This window comes from Lolium rigidum, chromosome 7 (genome assembly GCF_022539505.1).
Source record: "Lolium rigidum isolate FL_2022 chromosome 7, APGP_CSIRO_Lrig_0.1, whole genome shotgun sequence".
Taxonomy (NCBI): Eukaryota; Viridiplantae; Streptophyta; class Magnoliopsida; order Poales; family Poaceae; genus Lolium; species Lolium rigidum.
Window position 1 is genome coordinate 311499052 of NC_061514.1, and position 19593 is coordinate 311518644.

A 19593-nucleotide genomic window follows, 5' to 3' on the forward strand; every position below is an offset into this window, starting at 1 on the left:
GGGTTCCCGAGGCCCGGTCGGGGACTCCGGACGAAACAAAAGCGCGCGAAACGTCAAGCAGGCCCGCGTTGTCGGTGACAGAATTGGTAGTTCGATCCCTCCATTAATTTTGTTTTCCCTCCAAAATGCGCCGCATAGAACCATTTTCCCGCCGAATTTCGGAGGAGCTACCACCATTCTCCCCCACAGTTGCAGCTCCTCCTCTTCCCTTCCACCACCATGCCGCCGAAGAAGCTCGCCGCCGATCTCGCGCCGAAGGCGAGGAAGCCACGGGTGCCAAAACAGAGGCCACCGAGCATCTCCAACGCGGAGTGGGCGGCGGATGTGGAGCGGCGGCGGAACAAAACTCGTGGTCAGGCGGAGAGGGAGAAGAAGTGCAACGCGAAGTGGGTGCTGGCGGCGGAGGAACAGGCGAGGCTGATGTCCATCAACTTCGGCCAGCCGCGCATCGCCCAATTCTTCGGGCCATGGCTGACCCAAGGTATGATCGGCTCTCTTTCCTTCTCACCGGCATCGCCGGCCACGGCTATGTTCCATGACACCTACGCTGCCGGCGTGGCCGGGTTTACGCCGTCACCGCCGGCGTACGACGGTGCGATGTACGAGGGCATCTGACCTGCCCTGAGACGTGGGCCGCTCTCCTTCTCCAACCCCGGGATGCCGCCGCCGAATGAGCCTGTGATGCACGAGATGATCACGTCGGGCTCCATGGCCGCCACGTCGAGCACGAGTTTCACACAAGAGGAGGCAAGGGTGACGAAAGTCATCGCGTCACGGGGCGGCTTCAACTTCAACCTCGACCAGGATGATCACCACGATGAGAACGACGGTACCCAATACGTCGATGAAGAAGATGAGCAGACGTACATCGACCAGGACATCGACGAAGAGGAAGCGCCTATAGCCACGGAGGCGCCGTCCAAGTGGAAGAAGAAGAGAAGGAAGAAGAACTCGCCGCCAGCCGAGCCGCGGATCAAATGGATGGGCAAAGAAGAGGAGTGCCTCGCCGAAGCTTGGAAGAAGGTGTCTATGAACATCACTGGCGCCAATCAGAACTACGACACGTACTGGCAGCGTGTCCAGGTGGCGTTCGACGAGCGCAAACTCGCCGATCCATACTTCAACAAGATGGTGATGGAACACAGCGACAAGGCAATGGGCACCCATTGGGGGATCATCCAGGCGGCGTGCAGCAAGTGGCACGGCATACAGGAGAAGATCGACAAACATGAAATATCCGGCGAGGACTTTGAAGCAAAGATATACTCACTCGCCGTGGCTCCTCCGTTGACCCTACATCGCCGAGGTTTAATCTTGAATCGCCGGCCTGTTTTTGCAGGTGCGGCGGGCGTTCACCATGTACGCGGACGACAACGACGGCTAGATGTTCAAGTACCTCAACGTGTTCGCCTGCATCGCGGAGTGCGACAAGTGGAAGGCGGTGCACAAGAATCTCGCCAATAACAAGGGCGAGCAGTACAACCCCGACGATCCAGCACCTGCCGCGTCGGCGGGCCGCCCCGAGCTCAGCCAGAAGAAGCTCAAAGAGCAGAAGAAGGCCGGCCATCCAGCCCACAGGTTGCAGGCGTCCTTCGACAAGTGCTGGGCCGACACGAGGGCACACGCCGCCGGGAGGGACGACAAGCACGACGTGCGGTGGAACGCGATGCTCGCCAACCAGGGCGTCCGGATTGCCTTGACCAAGAAAACCTCCGCTGCGAAGAAGAGGATCACCGACCTGGCGTTCCTGATCGGCGGCAACGACGCCAATATGGACGAGGAGACGAGGGCTTGGTACGATGCCCATCGCCAAGAAATCCTCCGGCCACCGTCGGCTCCTTCGTCTTCCGCTTCGACGTCTAGTCCCGCTGCTTCGACAACTGCAGACGCCGATGCCGATGCTTCGCCGCCCGATGCCGCGCCAGACACCGATGCTTCGCCGCCCGATGCCGCGCCAGACGCCGTTGCTCAGGACGGGACCGCCGATGAGCCTGTAATCATCTAGTTTCGATCGCCGGAATGTGGCTGATCTGATCGCCAGACTTTGGCGATTCTTTTGTGTAGCGGGAAGATGATTATTTTGAATCTATGCCGCTGATGGGCGAATGGCGGGGGTGCGACTGGGAAAATGTTGCCCCCACGCCCTTTTTGACATTCAATCCGGCGTTTCTTATATCCGGATTTTCGCCCGGGGGTCAAACGGCTGGAGATGCTCTAAGTAACCATGTTGCGGAGCCGAGGACCACGTGCCAAGGATCGATACTCCGTCACCCCTTTCACCGGCCCTGCGGCCTTCGACCGGTGGCACCTCTGGGGGCTACGAGGAGGGGAGGAGGAGAAGGACGATCGGGGGCGGCGGCGGTATATGGTTTTGCCCCCTCGGTCGCCTGAAGGGGGCGACATGAGGCGAGTGTTTTTCTCGGCCTCCTCTTCTCATTATGTTGTATCAGATTGCATCAAATAATTCGCAACATCCCACAACAAAGCAATAGCTAGCGGCCCGCGACCAAAAACTCAACGTGTAGCTTCCGTGGAGAAAAATAATGCCCAACAGCAAAACAGCAAGGTTGCACAAATATCGATGCACCTGATCTAATGGTTAATTAGACTGCTCATAGTGGGAGTAACTTAGCTAGTAACAGCACACAATTCAAGACATTTTGGTGATATGGCATGGCAATGAATGAAGAAAGAGAGTGAGGTGGTAACTAGCTATGTTACCATAACATCACACACCCCAAGACAAGTTGAGTCTACACCATAGTAAATGACACAATGCATGACACCACATATAAGTTACTACCCACTATGGTGGTATAGTAACTTAAACTAGTAACATATATCATGTTACTAGTCTAAGTTACTCCCCACTATGACTAGCCTTAGGTAACTCTCCTGATTTCCAGCAATTCCGTTATAGTAATAAAGCAGAGAAAAAGGCTGAGAAAAAGCCTCGATGACTTAGTGGTAGAGATTGAAGTTTCACGGAAGGTCCTTATGCAGGGGGCGTACGCGTTTGCTTTACTGTAGTCACACCTCACACTCCGATCTACTCCACGATAACTACTTATGAAGGAGTAGTTATCTGCCTTCCTCTAATGGCCACACATGAGCCCATCTTCTTTTCACAGCATTTGCAGTTATATGCTAAACTCCATTGCCCGTGAGCAAGGCAATTGCAAAAAGAAGAGAGACGCTACGCCGCGACGATATGTCCATTTCATAGGAAGACGGTGGTCCTACTTTGGCGTTGGATTCAACGGAACGACTTCAATCAACCTCGACCACTCCCGCCAGGCCGCCACCATACACACGCAAGTGGCTCCTAGTGCAACGTGTCAACACTTAAAGAACCATTTCTAAAAAGGTAAGCTTTTTCCTGCCCATGGAATGGGTACGTTTACTTTTTGAATTTACTGTCGGTTCGTGTGTCAATTTTACAATTTTGATAAGGGGCTTCAAAATAGACACTAGGCCGGTACTTTCTCAACGTCTTTATTTCAAATGTAAATTCATCACCCCATCAATTAAAAAGTTGCAACTTAATGCGAACCATAGGTATGATGTGGTAACATACTTAAACAAGTTTGGTAATTATTCTATAGTGTTGAATACAAATATACTGCTTACCCTTTCCATCAGTTTGAAATTTTGGAATAGTAGGCTAGTGCATCAATTTTACTCCCTCCGTCTCGCACGGAACATGTCGGAAGTTGTCAAAATTTAGATATATCAACATACTATTTAGTGTCTAGATACACCCAAAGTTAGACAAATCTCAGACAAATTTAATAGGACAGAGAGAGTACATGATATCAGGGCAATATTTCTCAAGTTCAAGACATTTTTTAAGCGGTATTGAAAAGGAAAAGAAGAATATATGTTCCGCGTCCTGCACAGAATACACCCTAAGAATCTAAACGTGATGAATCGTGTTGAATATAAGTACACTTATTCGCGCATAGAGTGAACATTTGCAAATAGAAAAAATGTCAAATGGTAATCTCATTTGTAACTATAAAATAACTTATGCAACTCAGGACTATCACAAATGGTGATACAATCTTAATGTATCAAAGCCGACTAAGAATTAATCTACTCCCTCCGATCAATATTAGTTGCCACTAATTTTTTTCTTTTTTTCGAAATGGGGAGTTTAACCCCGGCTTCTGCATCATGATGTTGCACACGACCTTTTATTAGTTGCCACTAATATGGATGTATCTAGATATATTTTAATTCTAGGTACATCCATACGAGTGATAAGTAATATGAATCGGTGGGAGTATTGTAATTCTTATTCGAGAGACCTGAAAAAAAAATCGTATTCGAGGGATATGGAAAACGTCCTTGTTTTATTATTGTCTAGTAACAAAATAGTCAAGGTTTGGTCAAAACATACGGAGTAGTGAAAACAAGTAAAAGGGACCGTGTCAATCGAGTAAACAAGTAAAAGATAGTTTTTTTTGAGAGAAGTAAAAGATAGTTATGTACCAAATAATGCATCAACAATAATTAGCCACACATGATGAGGGAGGCCAGGGATCAATTTGACGGTTGTGCCGCGGAGACGAGTTGCGACTTGCGAGGGGTTTCACGCGGATATATGCATACGCGGTACGCGGAGTGCGGGCCTAAATCTGGAAACCCTACTTCTCCCCTGGCCTGATCATCAACCCAGATCTAACAAAGTGCATAACCAAACACACGGAAGCACAATGCCGTTCGCCGGGACAGTCACCTCCACCCTTCTCCTCCTCATCTTGCTCTGGGCCGTGGGGCGGCCGGTCAAAGGCCTCATTGTCGGCAACAACGTCACCGCGACGGACGCGGCGCTGATGTGCTACCCGAACAGCGTCTTCGCCCAAGAAGTCGGGCTGGTCACCAACGGCGCGGTCTCAGCGCCGTCACCGCCCATGCCGCCGGAGAGGCGCGCGCCACCGCCAATGCCCGGGGACAGGTTCGCCTCTGCAACTGGTTCGTCGCCTGAAGATAAATTGGACTTGAGCTGGCGAGCAAAAGCTTGGTGCGTTTGGGTCCTCGCCGTGACGCTGGTGATCACGGTGTTCATTGTGAGGTCTTGATTCTAATTCTACTCCGCTTGCGTTTCGTTCATTCCTAGTACTACTACTACCGACCGGCGCGGCGCAACCAACTCAAAGTTGTGTCTTGTACGCAGACCAGAAACGTTCCTAGTCTCACCGCGCATCGACCCCCTGTTCACCGATGATGATGCGCCGATGAAGGCCGACATCGGCGAGCACTTATACTGCGCCATCTGCATGGAAACGGTGCCCGGCACCCTCAAGTTCACCGTCGGGCCGTGCGGCCACGACTTCTGCTCCAGCTGCGTCGCCGAGTACATCGCCGCGAAGCTAGCCGAGAACCTGGCTCGTGTGGAGTGTCCTGACCCTAGCTGTGGCGGTGTGGGCGCCGTCGAGCCGGACAGTTGCCGCGGCATCATCTCCTCGGACCTTCTCGACAAATGGGGATTGCTGCTGTGCGAGTCCGCGCTTGGTGCCAAGAAGGTGTACTGCCCGTACAAGGAATGCTCGGCGCCCCTGCTCGCCGACGGCGATGCTGGGGCGGCCGCAATCGCGGAGGCCGAGTGCCCACACTGTCACCGGCTATTCTGCGCCAGGTGCGCGGCCCCGTGGCACGCCGAGATCGGGTGCAGGGAGTTCCAGCAGCTCGGGCAGGACGAGCGCGGCCGGGAGGACCTCTTGCTCAGGCAGCTTGCCGGCCGGAAGATGTGGCAGCGGTGCCCAAAGTGCCAGATGTATGTGGAGAAATCGGAGGGGTGCAATTACATCAAATGCAGGTACTCTTGTGCTCACTGGACTGAATTAGGATCTACATATGAATTGTTGGTTCATAACCGTGGAACGATTTGTGCTTGATTTGATCCATTACTTGTAGGTGTGGATACAGTTTCTGCTACAGATGTGCATCCAAGGTGTCCGCGGAAACCCATTACTGCAAAAAGTGCAAGCGCTAGGGATTTGCTTGGTTATGGACCGAGAGAGCTCTTACCAGTTACCACCAAGCCAACCAAGTGTTAGTGTACTTATCTCTAGGGTATTTTTCACCCCTGGTGGTTTGAGAATGGAAGGAAATTTGGTGAATCCTCAATTTCACCCAAACCTTCTCCAGATTTTTTAAATACACTTTCATCCCAATACTGGTGGAGAGTTTTTATTGTAGTTAGAAATGAGAGAATTTGTGAGGGTGTGAGGGATATCTGCTTAGTAAACACACTATTGGGGATTTTTGGGAATCCAGAACAGTCCACTTCTTATTCTTGAAATACACTAGAAATCAACCAAGCCTTAGCTAATTGTTCAACTACTAATGCATGGCTTCATCTTGGCCATGCTGTCTCTTAGAAGAAATGAAATCTAGGATTGAAATGAGCATTAATCAGTCTAGATGTACGGTGCTACTATCAATATTCATAATCTCCTTTGACTCGATTCCTCAGCTTCAGTTGTGCTTGTTGTAGGTATTTGGTGTTATTTGGGAAACATGGCCATAATCTTATCTATTGTGTTTGGCGGTTACTTTTTCTCAGAAACTTGTGAGTGATACTGCTTAGTTGTCCATATGAATATATCACACTTAAGATTTTGTATGGTAGTCCCATCTCCCATGTCATGCCTGTCACTTGCATATTTCAGTGCGCTGAAGTTTAAAAGTGTACAACACACGAGAAACACTGTATTGATACAAAATTACAAACACACATGCTTGTCGGTTGTCGCTGGTCACACGAGCACCAGGACACACCTGACAAACACCAACACGTACATAACACTACATCACAGTATAAGATTTGGGGCATTTCAAAGTGCCCCAAATTTAAACCAAAGTGCCACTAATTAGCTATAGGGGCACTTTTTGAAGTGCCACCTTTACTTGCGTCTCTAAAGGTATTTGGGGCACTACCTAGGGGCACTTCTCAAGTGCCACTAAATCCAATTAGGGACACTTTCCAAGTGCCACTAAATCCAATTAGAGGCACTTCTAAAAGTGCCACTAAATCCAACTAGGGGCACTTTGCCAAGTGCCACTAAATCAAATTAGGGGCACTTTGCCAAGTGCCACTAAATCCCATTAGAGGTACTTTGAGATGTGCCCCAAAACCTATTTTGTGGCACTTTCAAAATTCCTCAAAAACCATTTCATGTGCTACTCGCTATCATACAAGAATGAGCACATAATATGAACATTATGTTATACAAGAATGAGCACATACTGTCATACAAGAATCCAAGAATAAGTACACACTGTCATACAAGAATCCAATGCACTTTGTTGCGATCAACATAATATCTCACTATGTCTCACAGAGCAAAACGGAGACGAAAATTATGACACTCTCAGTTTGTAGTAATTTGATTCAGCAAAAGGGAGACAAAAATTATGACACTCTCAGTTTGTATACAGTCAAAATCATCACCATATTTCGACTTCGAATATCATCACTGATAGCATCACCTTCAGTTGAACCCAGGCGACTACCTTCAGTTGAACCCAGGCGACTGAGATGGTACGGCATCAGCGATCAGCATCACCTTGAGTATTTAGCATTGTACCTTGAGAGAAGTAGTAATATGATTCAGCAAAACGGAGATAAAAATTGTACTACCAAAAAAGCATGTTTTAGCCAAGTAAACAAAGGTAATAGCAGGTAGGCTAAAGCTACAGAATAGATTTCAGCCGCAATTCACCAGGTGCACACTAAATTGTACTGTATGATATGTAAAAAACGGTTTCTAGGAAGGGGTACAAGCACCTCCTGGATAATAATTCCTGCGGCTCTTTCTACCAGGTTGGATAAAATGAAAAACTAGTATACACACAGCAAAAAGGGGGGGGGGGGATTAAAGGATAATCGGCATAAAATCTGCGGACCTGTTAAAGCACAATAGGTAAGCTACTCTCACCAATGAACCGGCTGGGCAACAAGGAAACAGTCATACAGATAAATAGCAAATCTTTAAATGTAAAGGAAACGTCAGTAAGGAAACGTCACCAAAGCAAAGAAAAAAAAGAGTAGAGGGGAATGCTGCAATACTTGTGCATTTAATCAGTTGGGTAACAAGGACACATACTGTCGGTGCTTGCACTGCATCAGGCCTACTATTGAGAGAACTGATAGCTCTAACAATCCCCTGTACAGAGAGGCAAAGATCAGCAAACTTTATATCAAGACTATGGACCAATATTAGTTGCTCTAGTACTTGAAGCCATGGCATTTGAGCATGTCAAACCATATACAGAATTTTACCGTGTATTTTAAACCATCTTTGCAAGGAAATGATGCCTTCTAAAAATAAATAAGACACACAAGAAAATGATACGATGCCCCCAAAAAGAAAATGATACGATGCCCTCGAAAAGAAAATGATACAAACCAGCTAATACGTTTATATGAAACTGAACCCACGCATATGGACATAAGAGAGGACTTCACATACAGGTAACTCAGCAAGATAGTTTCTTATATGCACATGTCAACCATCAGAATAATTTCTAAAGACAAATGAACAGAGTAGTGTCAATACTTGTGGTTGATCATAGAAATTGTACCTCCATCTCTTTTGTAAAGATTCTGAAGATGTCACCCTTCAGTTGCCTCAAATCTTCCTGCATTTGCTTCAGGATTGAAAGTGTCGATAATATCTCATCGAGTTTGCTGGTGTGGTTGTTCAGAGCACTCATCTGGTCAGGATTGCTTTTTGTGCTGCCTTCAAGGAGCGCCTTGAGATCGTCTTGTCCCTTAAGCCGCGGTAGCATGTCTCAATAAACGAAACTTTGTTGTTTTAGAAAAGGTAGGGAACAGAACTGAAGCAGCGAAGATGCTTACAATTTGCTGGAGAGAGGTCTCTACGAGCACAAACTTTTTCTGTATGCCTGCGGAAGAAAACAAATACATGCGCTTAGTTAGTTGATGCACCAGTTGTTAGCAACGTAGTTTGAGTGCAAAACTCATGAACAAAAGTTTCAGTAGTTATGGACACCCTTATGATCAAAGTAGAAATAATGGTGAGCTTACAATCTAGTGATACCTCCTTCATGGCTCTGTTTAAATGCATAACATCATTTTGAACAGAGTCTAATACCATTCCCATCTTATGCACTGAACTTGCAACATGCTGAAATTTGCGCTCAACATCCTCATTAATCTGACATGTTGAAGCACCATCAATTGGACATTTCAGTACAAAATATAGTACTTCTAAATTTATTTAAGACAATTTGGCAGCTTAGAAAAATAATCTACAGTGTATGTTTAAAGAACCTTCAGGTGCACAGCATGCACCAGTCAACCTTACAAACTCGATAAATGATATGATTCTTTTGAACCTACTCAACATACCAAATTAATTGTGCTTGAAGTGCATGTTAATGAAATGAAAAATCTGTCAGGCATAAACTTGAGAAGCATTTTTAGGAACGGAGGATATAAGCCATATAGTTTTTGGCATGAAAAATAAAGAACACACATTGAGAAATAATTACACCAGACACACTAAACAATTGGCATGAAAAAATAGAGAGCCTTGCATAAGATAATTTTCTTTTGTAAACTAATCCCTTGAAAAATTCTCCAAACAAGTATTGCGCCGCAACACAGATGTATTCCTCCAGGAATCAATCGACAATTCCCAAGACGGATGTATATGATACCTGATCGCGCGCAGGAATTATACATCTATAGATGAACGAATATACACCCAATTATAAAACCAACATACGACATTAAAACGATCATCTATAGTGCACACTGCAGTTGAAGCAAAATACCACTTATTATCCAATGAAGAAACGTGGCAGCAAAAGAAAAAAAAACACATTAGTTAAGTTAGGATGAAGTGACATGGATAACAGAAGATAAAAAACAGGTAACACAACAAAGTAACTTCTCCTTGCTGAATCCAACAGACCCTGTTATTCTAGCAAACATTTGTTCATCAGTTTGCAAGGTAGAGATCAATAGCACCACATATACATCACTACATGTACAAATCACGTTTGCGCACTCAACACAGGGATATGATTGGAAGGAAACTAGTGAAGAACTAGCATGATTTTAGAAACTCGCCAAAGTAAAAAATGGAGCATAGCTTAGCTTGACTGCAGATGAACGGGGAACCGAAGGGAAACCGCCCTCCCAGCCTGATGCAGCGTGCACCTCTCGTCGTTGTTGTGGTAGGTTGAGGACCACTCCACCGCCAGATCCTCTTCCACCACGTCCGTGCCCCAATCCTACGCCCAGTGCCGCATCTGCTCCCGCGCTAGGGTTCCGCTAGGGAGGTGCATCGGCGGTGCGGGGGACCTTGAGGAGGTGCGAGTCGGCGGGTAACCAATGGAGGAGATCGAGGCGGTGATATTCCGGCGGCGGAAGCGGCCGAAGCCGGCCAGGAGCGGCGGAAGCGGCCGAAGCCGGCCAGGAGCGGCGGCAGCGCGTGGCATCCAGGCCGGGCTTGTGGAGCAGGGAAAGGGCGTGTTGCGGATGCGCACGACGGGGAGGCGCGGAGGAGAGCAACGAGCTGGCTGCGGTGGCGCTGGGTGTGGCGGCGGCGGCGGCGGCGGCGATGGGTGTGGTGGCTTCTGGCGCCGGTGAGGTTGGGGCAGAGGATTTGGGGGAGAAAGAAATTGGGCGTTTGGTTCTCTCGATTCTTCGACCTCTGGCTGCGGGAGATGGCGCGTCGCCCGCCCGATGAAGATCGTGCGGCACGCGTAGTGAGCACACGGTAAGCCAGTTTGCGGTCAGCCAGAAGATAGAAATTGCCAATATGATTTACCGGATAAATTACCCCCTCGGAAACCATATAGCTATTTTAAGCTGATTTGATAGTGGTTTTGGGCTTTTGGCCACATAGATTATTACGGTTTAAGGGCATCTCCAACTCCAACGGAGCGACGCATACCGCGCGTCCGTTTGCATCGGGTGGCTCCAGCGGCACGACGGATTTTATTTTCAATTTTGCATTTTTTTAACATGAAAACATAATTGACATAGTAAAAGAAAGGAAACTAAAAACCCTAAAACGTCTGCGCCTACTGGTTCTCGTCGTCGATGTCGATCACGACGAGCTCCGGTACCACCCATGGCCAGTTGGGAAGCGGCCGAACATACGTCGGTGCCGTCAGCGGTGGTGGAGGTGGAGCGGCCAGTGCCGGTGGTAGGCCAGCGCCCCGTTGTAGTCCCCAAGTACAATAAGACCAAACCAATCATTGGCGAGAAAGCACACTCTGATAAGAAAGATCTAGCTGAGTACCTGTGCAAACTCTGTGACGACATAAAACTCTTGAGGGGTTTCAAAGGCATCGATGATTTCAATTATATTCTCATGTTTGAGTTTCCTCAGAATCTACATAAAAATTGATGAGACCAAACATTGAGATGGTAAATTGAGATAATAAACGATGTGTTATGAGATAATAAATGCAGCTACTCCTACGTGGGAACTATTGTAAATTCCTGGCTATATGCTTATCGTTTGTTCCATACATGACACACGTCTGATGACTGTCCCACTGACTGAAATAGAGATGATTATAGCAACAGTTACCTCGATCTCCTGCCTTAGGTTGTGGATGTCCTTGTCGCTCTTCCCATGCTTAAGTATAAACTTCATGGCAACCGTCTGAACCAAATTCAGACAGGACAACGGATTAAACCAACTTTATGTGGAGAAGAAAAAATCTCACAAATCGTCCGCTCCTTCCAAGGTACCACCGGAAACCAGTAGAACGGAGTGGTTTGATGCGAACCTGTGTAGAGTACTTGCGCCTCCCCTTGTAGACCTTCCCGAAGGACCCCTCCCCGATGAGCTCCACCACATGGTAGTCCTCCACCCCCATCTGCCGCTAGCCTCGCAAAACCCTAGCCCGAATCGGCACCGGGGTCGAGACGCCCCGAAACACCCCGAGCTCGAGCGGCACGCCCGGAGGAGCGGCGGAACCGAACTCACCGTGGACCGGCGACGGATTGGAGCGGCACGAATCGGGCGGAGCTTTCCCACCGCCGGTCGAATCCGGCCGAGGCGAGGCGGGGAGAGGGCCTCGGGGTTTGCGGCGAGTCAATCCGCGCGCGGCTTGCGGGCGGATCGGCGGGGCGGCCGGAGCGAGCTCGCCCGATCTGTGTAGGCAACGGCTGGAGTTCCGCTCTCCTCCCGACTCCCGTGCGCTCACTCCGGAGTTGGATTTGGAATTTCCTTGAAGATGACGGCGAAGCGCGGCCTGGCCCTCGACGGCGAGGCGCGGCTGGGCCGTTGACGGCGACGGCGAGGCGCGGCTGGGCCGTCGACTGCGAGGGCGAGGACCACCTCGACTGCGACGGCGAGGCGCGGCTGGGCCCTCGACGGCAAGGCGCGGCGACGGCGATGGAGCGCGAGGCGCGGCGACGGCGATGGAGCGCGAGGATGGCGTCGTGGATGGCGTGGAGGAGTTGATTTTTTAATATGTTTAATTTTTCAATTAAATGATGTCCTAAAAACATTAGTTGAGGCCAGATTTTTTAACACGTTAGTTGAGATGTCCTTAATAAAGATTAAATATGTCCTTAACTAATTTTTTTAGCAGATTTGAACTAATTCTAAAAATTTAGCAGAGCTAAACTAATTCACTAATGTTTTTATTAGTTAAAAAATCTTGTTATTATTTCAAGATGAACTAAAGATCTCAACTAATTCACTCATGATGAAAGATTAAATAAAGATTTTTTAGTTCATCTCAACCCTGGCAGATTTTTTTCATTCTGCTAAATGATGTCCTAAAAACATTAGTTCATCTCAATTAAAAACATTGGCTAACTAATAATTATGCCTGATTTTTTAACACGTGTTTGATTAATATGCCTGATTTTTTCAATGATCCCTGTTTTTTTCATTAGTAATAATTATTAACATTGGCTAATATTATGGGTGCCATTTTACAATGATCCCTGATTTTTCCATTTGTTTATTTTGATTTTAATTTAAAAAAATTATGCAAGTTTATTAAACAAAATCTACTAATTCCTAGAAGATCACTAATACTCAAATTCGTGCGAGTGAATCTTGTTCCCGCCGGTGACCGGGGAGCAGTTCTCTATCTTCTTCGTGGCGTTGTACCCGACCTCCGACGAAAGAAGGGGTAAGTTGTTGATTTATTATGTACAAAACAATGTATGTTAATCTATTATTAAAAATCAAGTCACCATTATTTTATTTAACACCTTGCTATATTTCAGAGATGGAGGTGGGGAGCACGGAGTTAAATCCTATCGTGCTCCCTCTGATGGTGAAGAGGAGATGCCGATGGAAAGTGATTCGGACATGGACATCCCGGTGCAGCAGACTGTGCTGGTTCATAGGGGTATGTGTCTTCACATTCCTACAAATATGTCGTCCACGAGATAAACGGATATGTCTCTCACATGTACAACTATTATCTGCAGGACCGCGTATAACTGGCAACGAGGAGTATGATAAGCACTGTGTTTGGGGAAACAATCTAGTACTCAATGAAGACCAATGCAAGGCCCTCACAAATTTGGTTCGTCAGTTCTCAGGAAAACCATTCAAGTACTATGTGTACAGGATGAGTGATACGTCTCCGACGTATCGATAATTTCTTGTGTTCCATGCCACATTATTGATGATATCTACATGTTTTATGCACACTTTATGTCATATTCGTGCATTTTCTGGAACTAACCTATTAACAAGATGCCGAAGAGCCAGCTCTCGTTTTCTCGCTGTTTTTGGTTTCAGAAATCCTAGTAAAGAAATATTCTCGGAATTGGACGAAACGAAGACCCGGGTTCCTATTTTCACCGGAAGCATCCGGAACACCCGGGAAGGACCGGAGGGGGGCATCGGGCCCCCGGACCATAGGCCGGCGCGGCCCAGGCCCCGGCCGCGCCGCCATATGGTGTGGCCACCCCTTCGACCCTCCTGCGCCGCCTCTTCGCCTATATAAAGCCTCCGTCGCGAAAACCCTGATGCGAAAAACCACGATACGGAAAACCTTCCAGAGCCGCCGCCATCGCGAAGCCAAGATCTGGGGGACATGAGTCTCTGTTCCGGCACCCTGCCGGAGCGGGGAAGTGCCCCGGAAGGCTTCTCCATCGACACCGCTGCCATCTCCACCGCCATCTTCATCACCGCTGCTGCTCCCATGAGGAGGGAGTAGTTCTCCATCGAGGCTCGGGGCTGTACCGGTAGCTATGTGGTTCATCTCTCTCCTATGTGCTTCAATACAATAATCTCATGAGCTGCCTTACATGATTGAGATTCATATGATGATGCTTGTAATCTAGATGTCATTGTGCTAGTCAAGTGAGTTTTACTTATGTGATCTCCGGAGACTCCTTGTCCCACGTGTGTAAAGGTGACAGTGTGTGCACCGTGTGGGTCTCTTAGGCTATATTTCACTGAATACTTATTCACTCGTTGAATGGCATAGTGAGGTGCTTATTTATATCTCTTTATGATTGCAATGTGTTTGTATCACAATTTATCTATGTGCTACTCTAGTGATGTGTTATTAAAGTAGTTTTATTCCTCCTGCACGTGTGTAAAGGTGACAGTGTGTGCACCGTGTTAGTATTTGGTTTATGCTATGATCATGATCTCTTGTAGATTGCGAAGTTAACTATTGCTATGATAATATTGACGTGATCTATTCCTCCTACATATGCATGAAGGTGACAGTGTGCATGCTATGCTAGTACTTGGTTTAGTCTTTTGATCTATCTTACACTAAAGGTTACTAAAATATGAGCATTATTGTGGAGCTTGTTAACTCCGGCATTGAGGGTTCGTGTAATCCTACGCAATGTGTTCATCATCCAACAAAAGTGTAGAGTATGCATTTATCTATTCTGTTATGTGATCAATGTTGAGAGTGTCCACTAGTGAAAGTGTAATCCCTAGGCCTTGTTCCTAGATATTGCTATCGCTGTTTGTTTACTGTTTTACTGCGTTACTACTGCTGCGTTACTACCGCTTGTTTACTCGTCCCGGGCAAAGCACTTTCCTGGTGCCGTTGCTACTACTTATTCATACCACCTGTATTTCACTATCTCTTCGCCGAACTAGTGCACCTATTAGGTGTGTTGGGGACACAAGAGACTTCTTGCTTTGTGGTTGCAGGGTTTTGCATGAGAGGGATATCTTTGACCTCTTCCTCCCTGAGATCGATAAACCTTGGGTAATCCACTTAAGGGAAACTTGCTGCTGTTCTACAAACCTCTGCTCTTGGAGGCCCAACACTGTCTACAAGAATAGAAGCTCCCGTAGACATCAATGAGCAAATCTTCTGTCATTCAAAAAAACTGCAAAATGGTGTGTACTTATTTTAACTCCTTGCATAAATTCTGAAAAAATACTAGTACTTTAGGAAGAATACAAATATTCTATCCTAATGATTCTCAAATGTTTCTATTTTGCAAGGAATTTTCCGCAAAGTTCACACATAGGTACCTCAAGAAGTACCTAGATGATGCAATTGAGCTACCAGTCCAATGTGCGGGATATCAAAAGTCTTACAATGTCAAGATGAGGCTGGGACTAGATCTAAAGAGGGCAATGCCGATAAATGGTTGGGCGAAGGCTGTAAGGAGGTTCGGCTTAGAAGAAGGTTGCGTCTACATCTTCTCGCTTCTCTGTCGATAAGAATGGCCATAACCCTTGGCTTCTCATCGACCCCCCGGAAGCATGAAGATCGGTGCCAACGGTACCTGAACCCATGAAGACGGTGGCAACGGTACCAGTGGTAGCATTTTGGTTTGGTGGTAACATTTCTCATAGCACTGTTGTGCTAGTTTGAAATGTTGGACTTCCGTAATCTAGTTAAGTAATGGACTGTTAAGTAATGGACTGCTAAGTACGGATCTGTTAAGTGACTGTTAAGTACTCGCTAAGTATGGACTATTAGAAATGAACTGCTATGTTTCTATGCTACTGTTAAGTACTGCTACTATGCAATATGGGTAAGTCTGAATGAACTGCAGTGTTAGTATATATGTATGGAATGTTGCTTCCATGTGCAGCTTTTCCTCTTTCTATCAGATTATGAAAAGATTGCACTAAATTTTCTATCCCTGTTAACTATAGGATTGGTAATGCTACTAGCTGTTATGTTTGTATATGCTAGCTATAGGATTACCAATGCTACTGGTGGCTGGCTGCTATAGGATGTTTGTATATGCTACTGTTATGTTTCTATCCCTGTTAACTATATGCTAGCTATAGCATTGTTTACATTGTTTTATCCAAGTAATGATCAATTGTGGCACTTAAAAGTGCCCCAAAAGGTCAACATCTATTGGGGCACTTCAAAAAGTGCCCTAGTAGGTATACACATATTGGGGCATTTGAGAAGTGCCCCAATAGGTATACAATTAGGGGCACTTCGGAAAAGTGCCACTAATTGGCTACTATTAGGGGCACTTTGACAAGTGCCACTAGGACAAGTGCCCCTATATCTATACCGTGGTGTAGTGTAAGGTGCCCACACACACACTGTCTCTGCAAATGATGGATTCTGACTTCAACTCACGGCCCTCGTCGTCTATCATGGCTCATCAGCCTCCGGCTGCGCCGCAGAGAAGTGGAAGCCGGGAACGGCCGGCATCTCCGGCATGGGCGGCAGCTCGACTTTCGGGAACGCCGGCTCCGGGAAGGGCGGTATCTCGAAATCGGGGAACAACGACGACTGCTCCTGCTCTGGCGCCTCCGGCGCCTCTGCCGGGTAGTCGTCCTCTGGCACCGGCGGAGACATCTCCTCCAGGACCCGTGCCGCGTTGCCCATGCCGCTACATGAGATCAGCAGCACGGCGAGGAGGAGAAGCGCGGCGCAGCGGGCGTTCTTGGAGCAAGCCATGCCGATCGAGTGGTGCTCGATGGATCGAATGCCTTCTTGGTTTGTGTGCTGATCTGTGATCTCTTTGTGTAGTGCGCTCTTGTACTTATAGGACGTGATGGAACGATCGGTAGTGTATGATCGAACCACGCTTTTCAGTATTGTGAGTTTTTTACGGTCACGGCCTATAGGTTGGTGATCTGCGTGATTTTGCCGTCGCGTCCAGTGCGTCGGCCTATAAGTTCGTACGTTTGTGTCTCAGCAGTTTGGTTGGAAAACTGATGGGTGATCATGGTTTGGTGAACACCCCCGTGCGCTCAAATTAATCAACTTTTGTAAGTATACATGGCCTGGAACGTTCTTGGGTGTTCGTGGCCAGGTCACCAGAAGCAAGGACGCATTTGGTAGCCTCCGTCAGAGGCAGAAGCTGTCGCTTGACGGAGGAAGCTGAGCCAATACGATAGGCGGGCGAAGTGAGCACTCTCTTGAACCGTTTTCGGACCTATTTCCTTTAGAAATGAATATCGATTCAATTGTTTAGCGGTTTAGGTCAAGCTGAGTCAAGTTAGAGAAAAAAAAAAGCTCCTTCTTACCTATTTTTGTTTTTTGGACAGAGATTTGGTTCATATGGCCAGGAGTGATCTATTTATTTAAAAAAAGTGAAAATACTATTTCTAAGTTTAAATAAATCTGAAAAAGGTCATGATGCAGCCGGTACTATATCTCGCAGAGGAGCAAATTTTCAATTGGAAACAATGTGTAGTTTGGGCTACACAAAAAATAACAACAGTATATCTGAGCATAGTGATTTCAAATCTCTAAAAAAAGATCGACTTTGTCATTTTTATGTAGCTCAGAATACAAAACATTTGAAATTGAGATTTTGCACGTTAGTGAGATATATTATAATTACTTTTAGAGTTTTATTTCATAATTTTTTTAAACCTGTAAATATAATTTTTTGAATTTTCTAATATGGCGAGAGCACTGGTACTCGAGAGCCAAAATAACTTTCCATTTTTTAAGGATCTAAAGAAGAAGAAGTTTTATTAGCGGGCGTGAATCATGTAAGCTTCTACTTTTGTTCTATGTTGGGGGTTTGAATCCCTCCTCGCTAACAACCTTCCAAAGAAAGTTGCGAAGTTTTTTCTAGATTCTTTTTTGTTTTGGTGCGCTCTTCCTTTTTTAGAAATAAGAGGAGTTTTTGAAGATTGAAAAGCTAGAAAGACCCAATATCTTGTTCTTGTAAGATATTGGTTATTTCTTTATTCAAAACGGAAAATATGCCTTTTTATAGACACCGAGAATAGCAGTGCTCCCCGATCCTAGTACTCAAAAGGCTAGGCAAATTTCTAAATTAAGCGGAGTAAATCCGGGAGGGTCCTTTTTGGTAGATGACTCATCGGGCCATGAGGCATAGTAAATTGGTCTGTGGGCACAAATTTTAGAATTAGGAAGGGCTCTTTCGTGCAGAAAAAGAGAGTTGGAGAAGGGGATGCGACCATGAAGAGGTTGGGCTCGATCCAGGTGAGGATTAATTGGAGATTGAATTACTTTGTCAGGTATTTTTCCCCGTTAAGCTTGAGATCCCCGATCCTATAATATGTAGACTCTAGTGGACCTAGCTATCCCGTGTCATCCCCTTTCTCCGTGAAATCAAGTGAATGAGAATCATTTCAGTCCAATGGTTCTAGCAATGTAGTTGTAGTAGTAAGCCTATCAGGAAGGTTCTTGTTACCATCATTGGTGCACAGTTGATCTACCGAGAACCAAGTAATTACATCACGATGACGACACCGAGATTTGTTAACACAGTTCGGCGATCAACGCCTACATTTGCTGGGCATGATTACAGACGCTCCTTACCATTGTTACCGCTCCACCGGTCGCCTTAGTCGCCGACACCAGCCGCCAGCTCCCCTTGCGCGTATGCTACTACCAAATTGTCATAGGTCGTAACATGTGGTGCCCCTCATATAATATCGGAGGCTCAGGCTCTACTAGAGTCCGACTCAGACACTACACGTAACCTATCTACACCTATTATAACTCAGAGTCTAAACGTAAGCTAACTCGTACACTAATATTCGACGCAAACTCAACAAACTCCACATTGGGCAAATATTTTCTGCCTCCTTGAATTGTCCAAGCGTCAAACTTCCATGTACTCTGGACCTGGTTGTCTCCATGAGCTCCGCAGCTACTCCCTAACTCCATGTTACTCCACCTGCAATAGTCTCTTCTTTCTGTTCAACACCAGCACTCACTAGTGGCTATAGTTGTGTAGTCAATTGACTACACAGTTGTTTAGCTACACAGGCAGAAATCATGCAAAAAAATACGAAAAATCATATGAATACATGTATTTGACTACAGAGTGTTGAGCTGACTACACAAGATTATTGTTCTGGCTCCGCCACACTCACCAATAATTATACTTGAAGAAATTTCACCGTCGTCCTTGAGTCACCTTGAGTCAAAATTCACAGTTGTCTCATCTTTTCGGATAGTCTTCTACATGTCCCACACCTACAACACTTCACCTCCTTCTAGATTCCTCACAATCTCACATGCACTTCGCCATGTGCACTGAACATCACTGAATATATGACTATGTGCTCTCTAAGCCTTTGACATTTTGGACTTTCCAAAACACTTTCTCAGATTCCCTATGGCCGCTTCTTTTCCCTCATTTCAAGCCAATCCCGATAGACCCAGTCACATGTTGAATAT

The 19593-nt window shown here is 46.5% G+C and overlaps 2 protein-coding genes across 10 annotated transcripts; one reads left to right on the top strand and one right to left on the bottom strand.

Moving 5' to 3' along the window:
• The first annotated feature begins 4718 nt into the window (after window positions 1-4718).
• On the top strand, window positions 4719-6231 carry LOC124673161 (probable E3 ubiquitin-protein ligase RNF144A-B). The gene is made up of 3 exons (XM_047209286.1): window positions 4719-5077; window positions 5180-5821; window positions 5920-6231. Exons 1-3 carry the CDS (start codon window positions 4719-4721, stop codon window positions 5996-5998), a joined length of 1080 nt encoding a protein of 359 aa, XP_047065242.1. The 3' UTR covers window positions 5999-6231.
• A 986-nt stretch (window positions 6232-7217) lies between these two features.
• Window positions 7218-10728, bottom strand: LOC124678345 (protein PAIR1-like). 9 transcript variants are annotated; one of them, XM_047214246.1, is made up of 6 exons: window positions 9059-10728; window positions 8870-8916; window positions 8593-8781; window positions 8078-8174; window positions 7915-7957; window positions 7218-7595 (listed from the first exon to the last, which is right to left on the bottom strand). In XM_047214246.1, the coding sequence occupies exons 1-6, from the start codon at window positions 9132-9134 to the stop codon at window positions 7571-7573; spliced, it is 477 nt and encodes a 158-aa protein (XP_047070202.1). In that variant the 5' UTR covers window positions 9135-10728; the 3' UTR covers window positions 7218-7570. The 9 variants fall into 9 exon arrangements, 6 of the variants coding, with proteins under 6 accessions (XP_047070202.1, XP_047070200.1, XP_047070201.1 ...); XM_047214244.1 differs by having other exon boundaries at window positions 8593-8787; XM_047214245.1 differs by having other exon boundaries at window positions 8870-8919.
• Between the last annotated feature and the right edge of the window lie 8865 nt (window positions 10729-19593).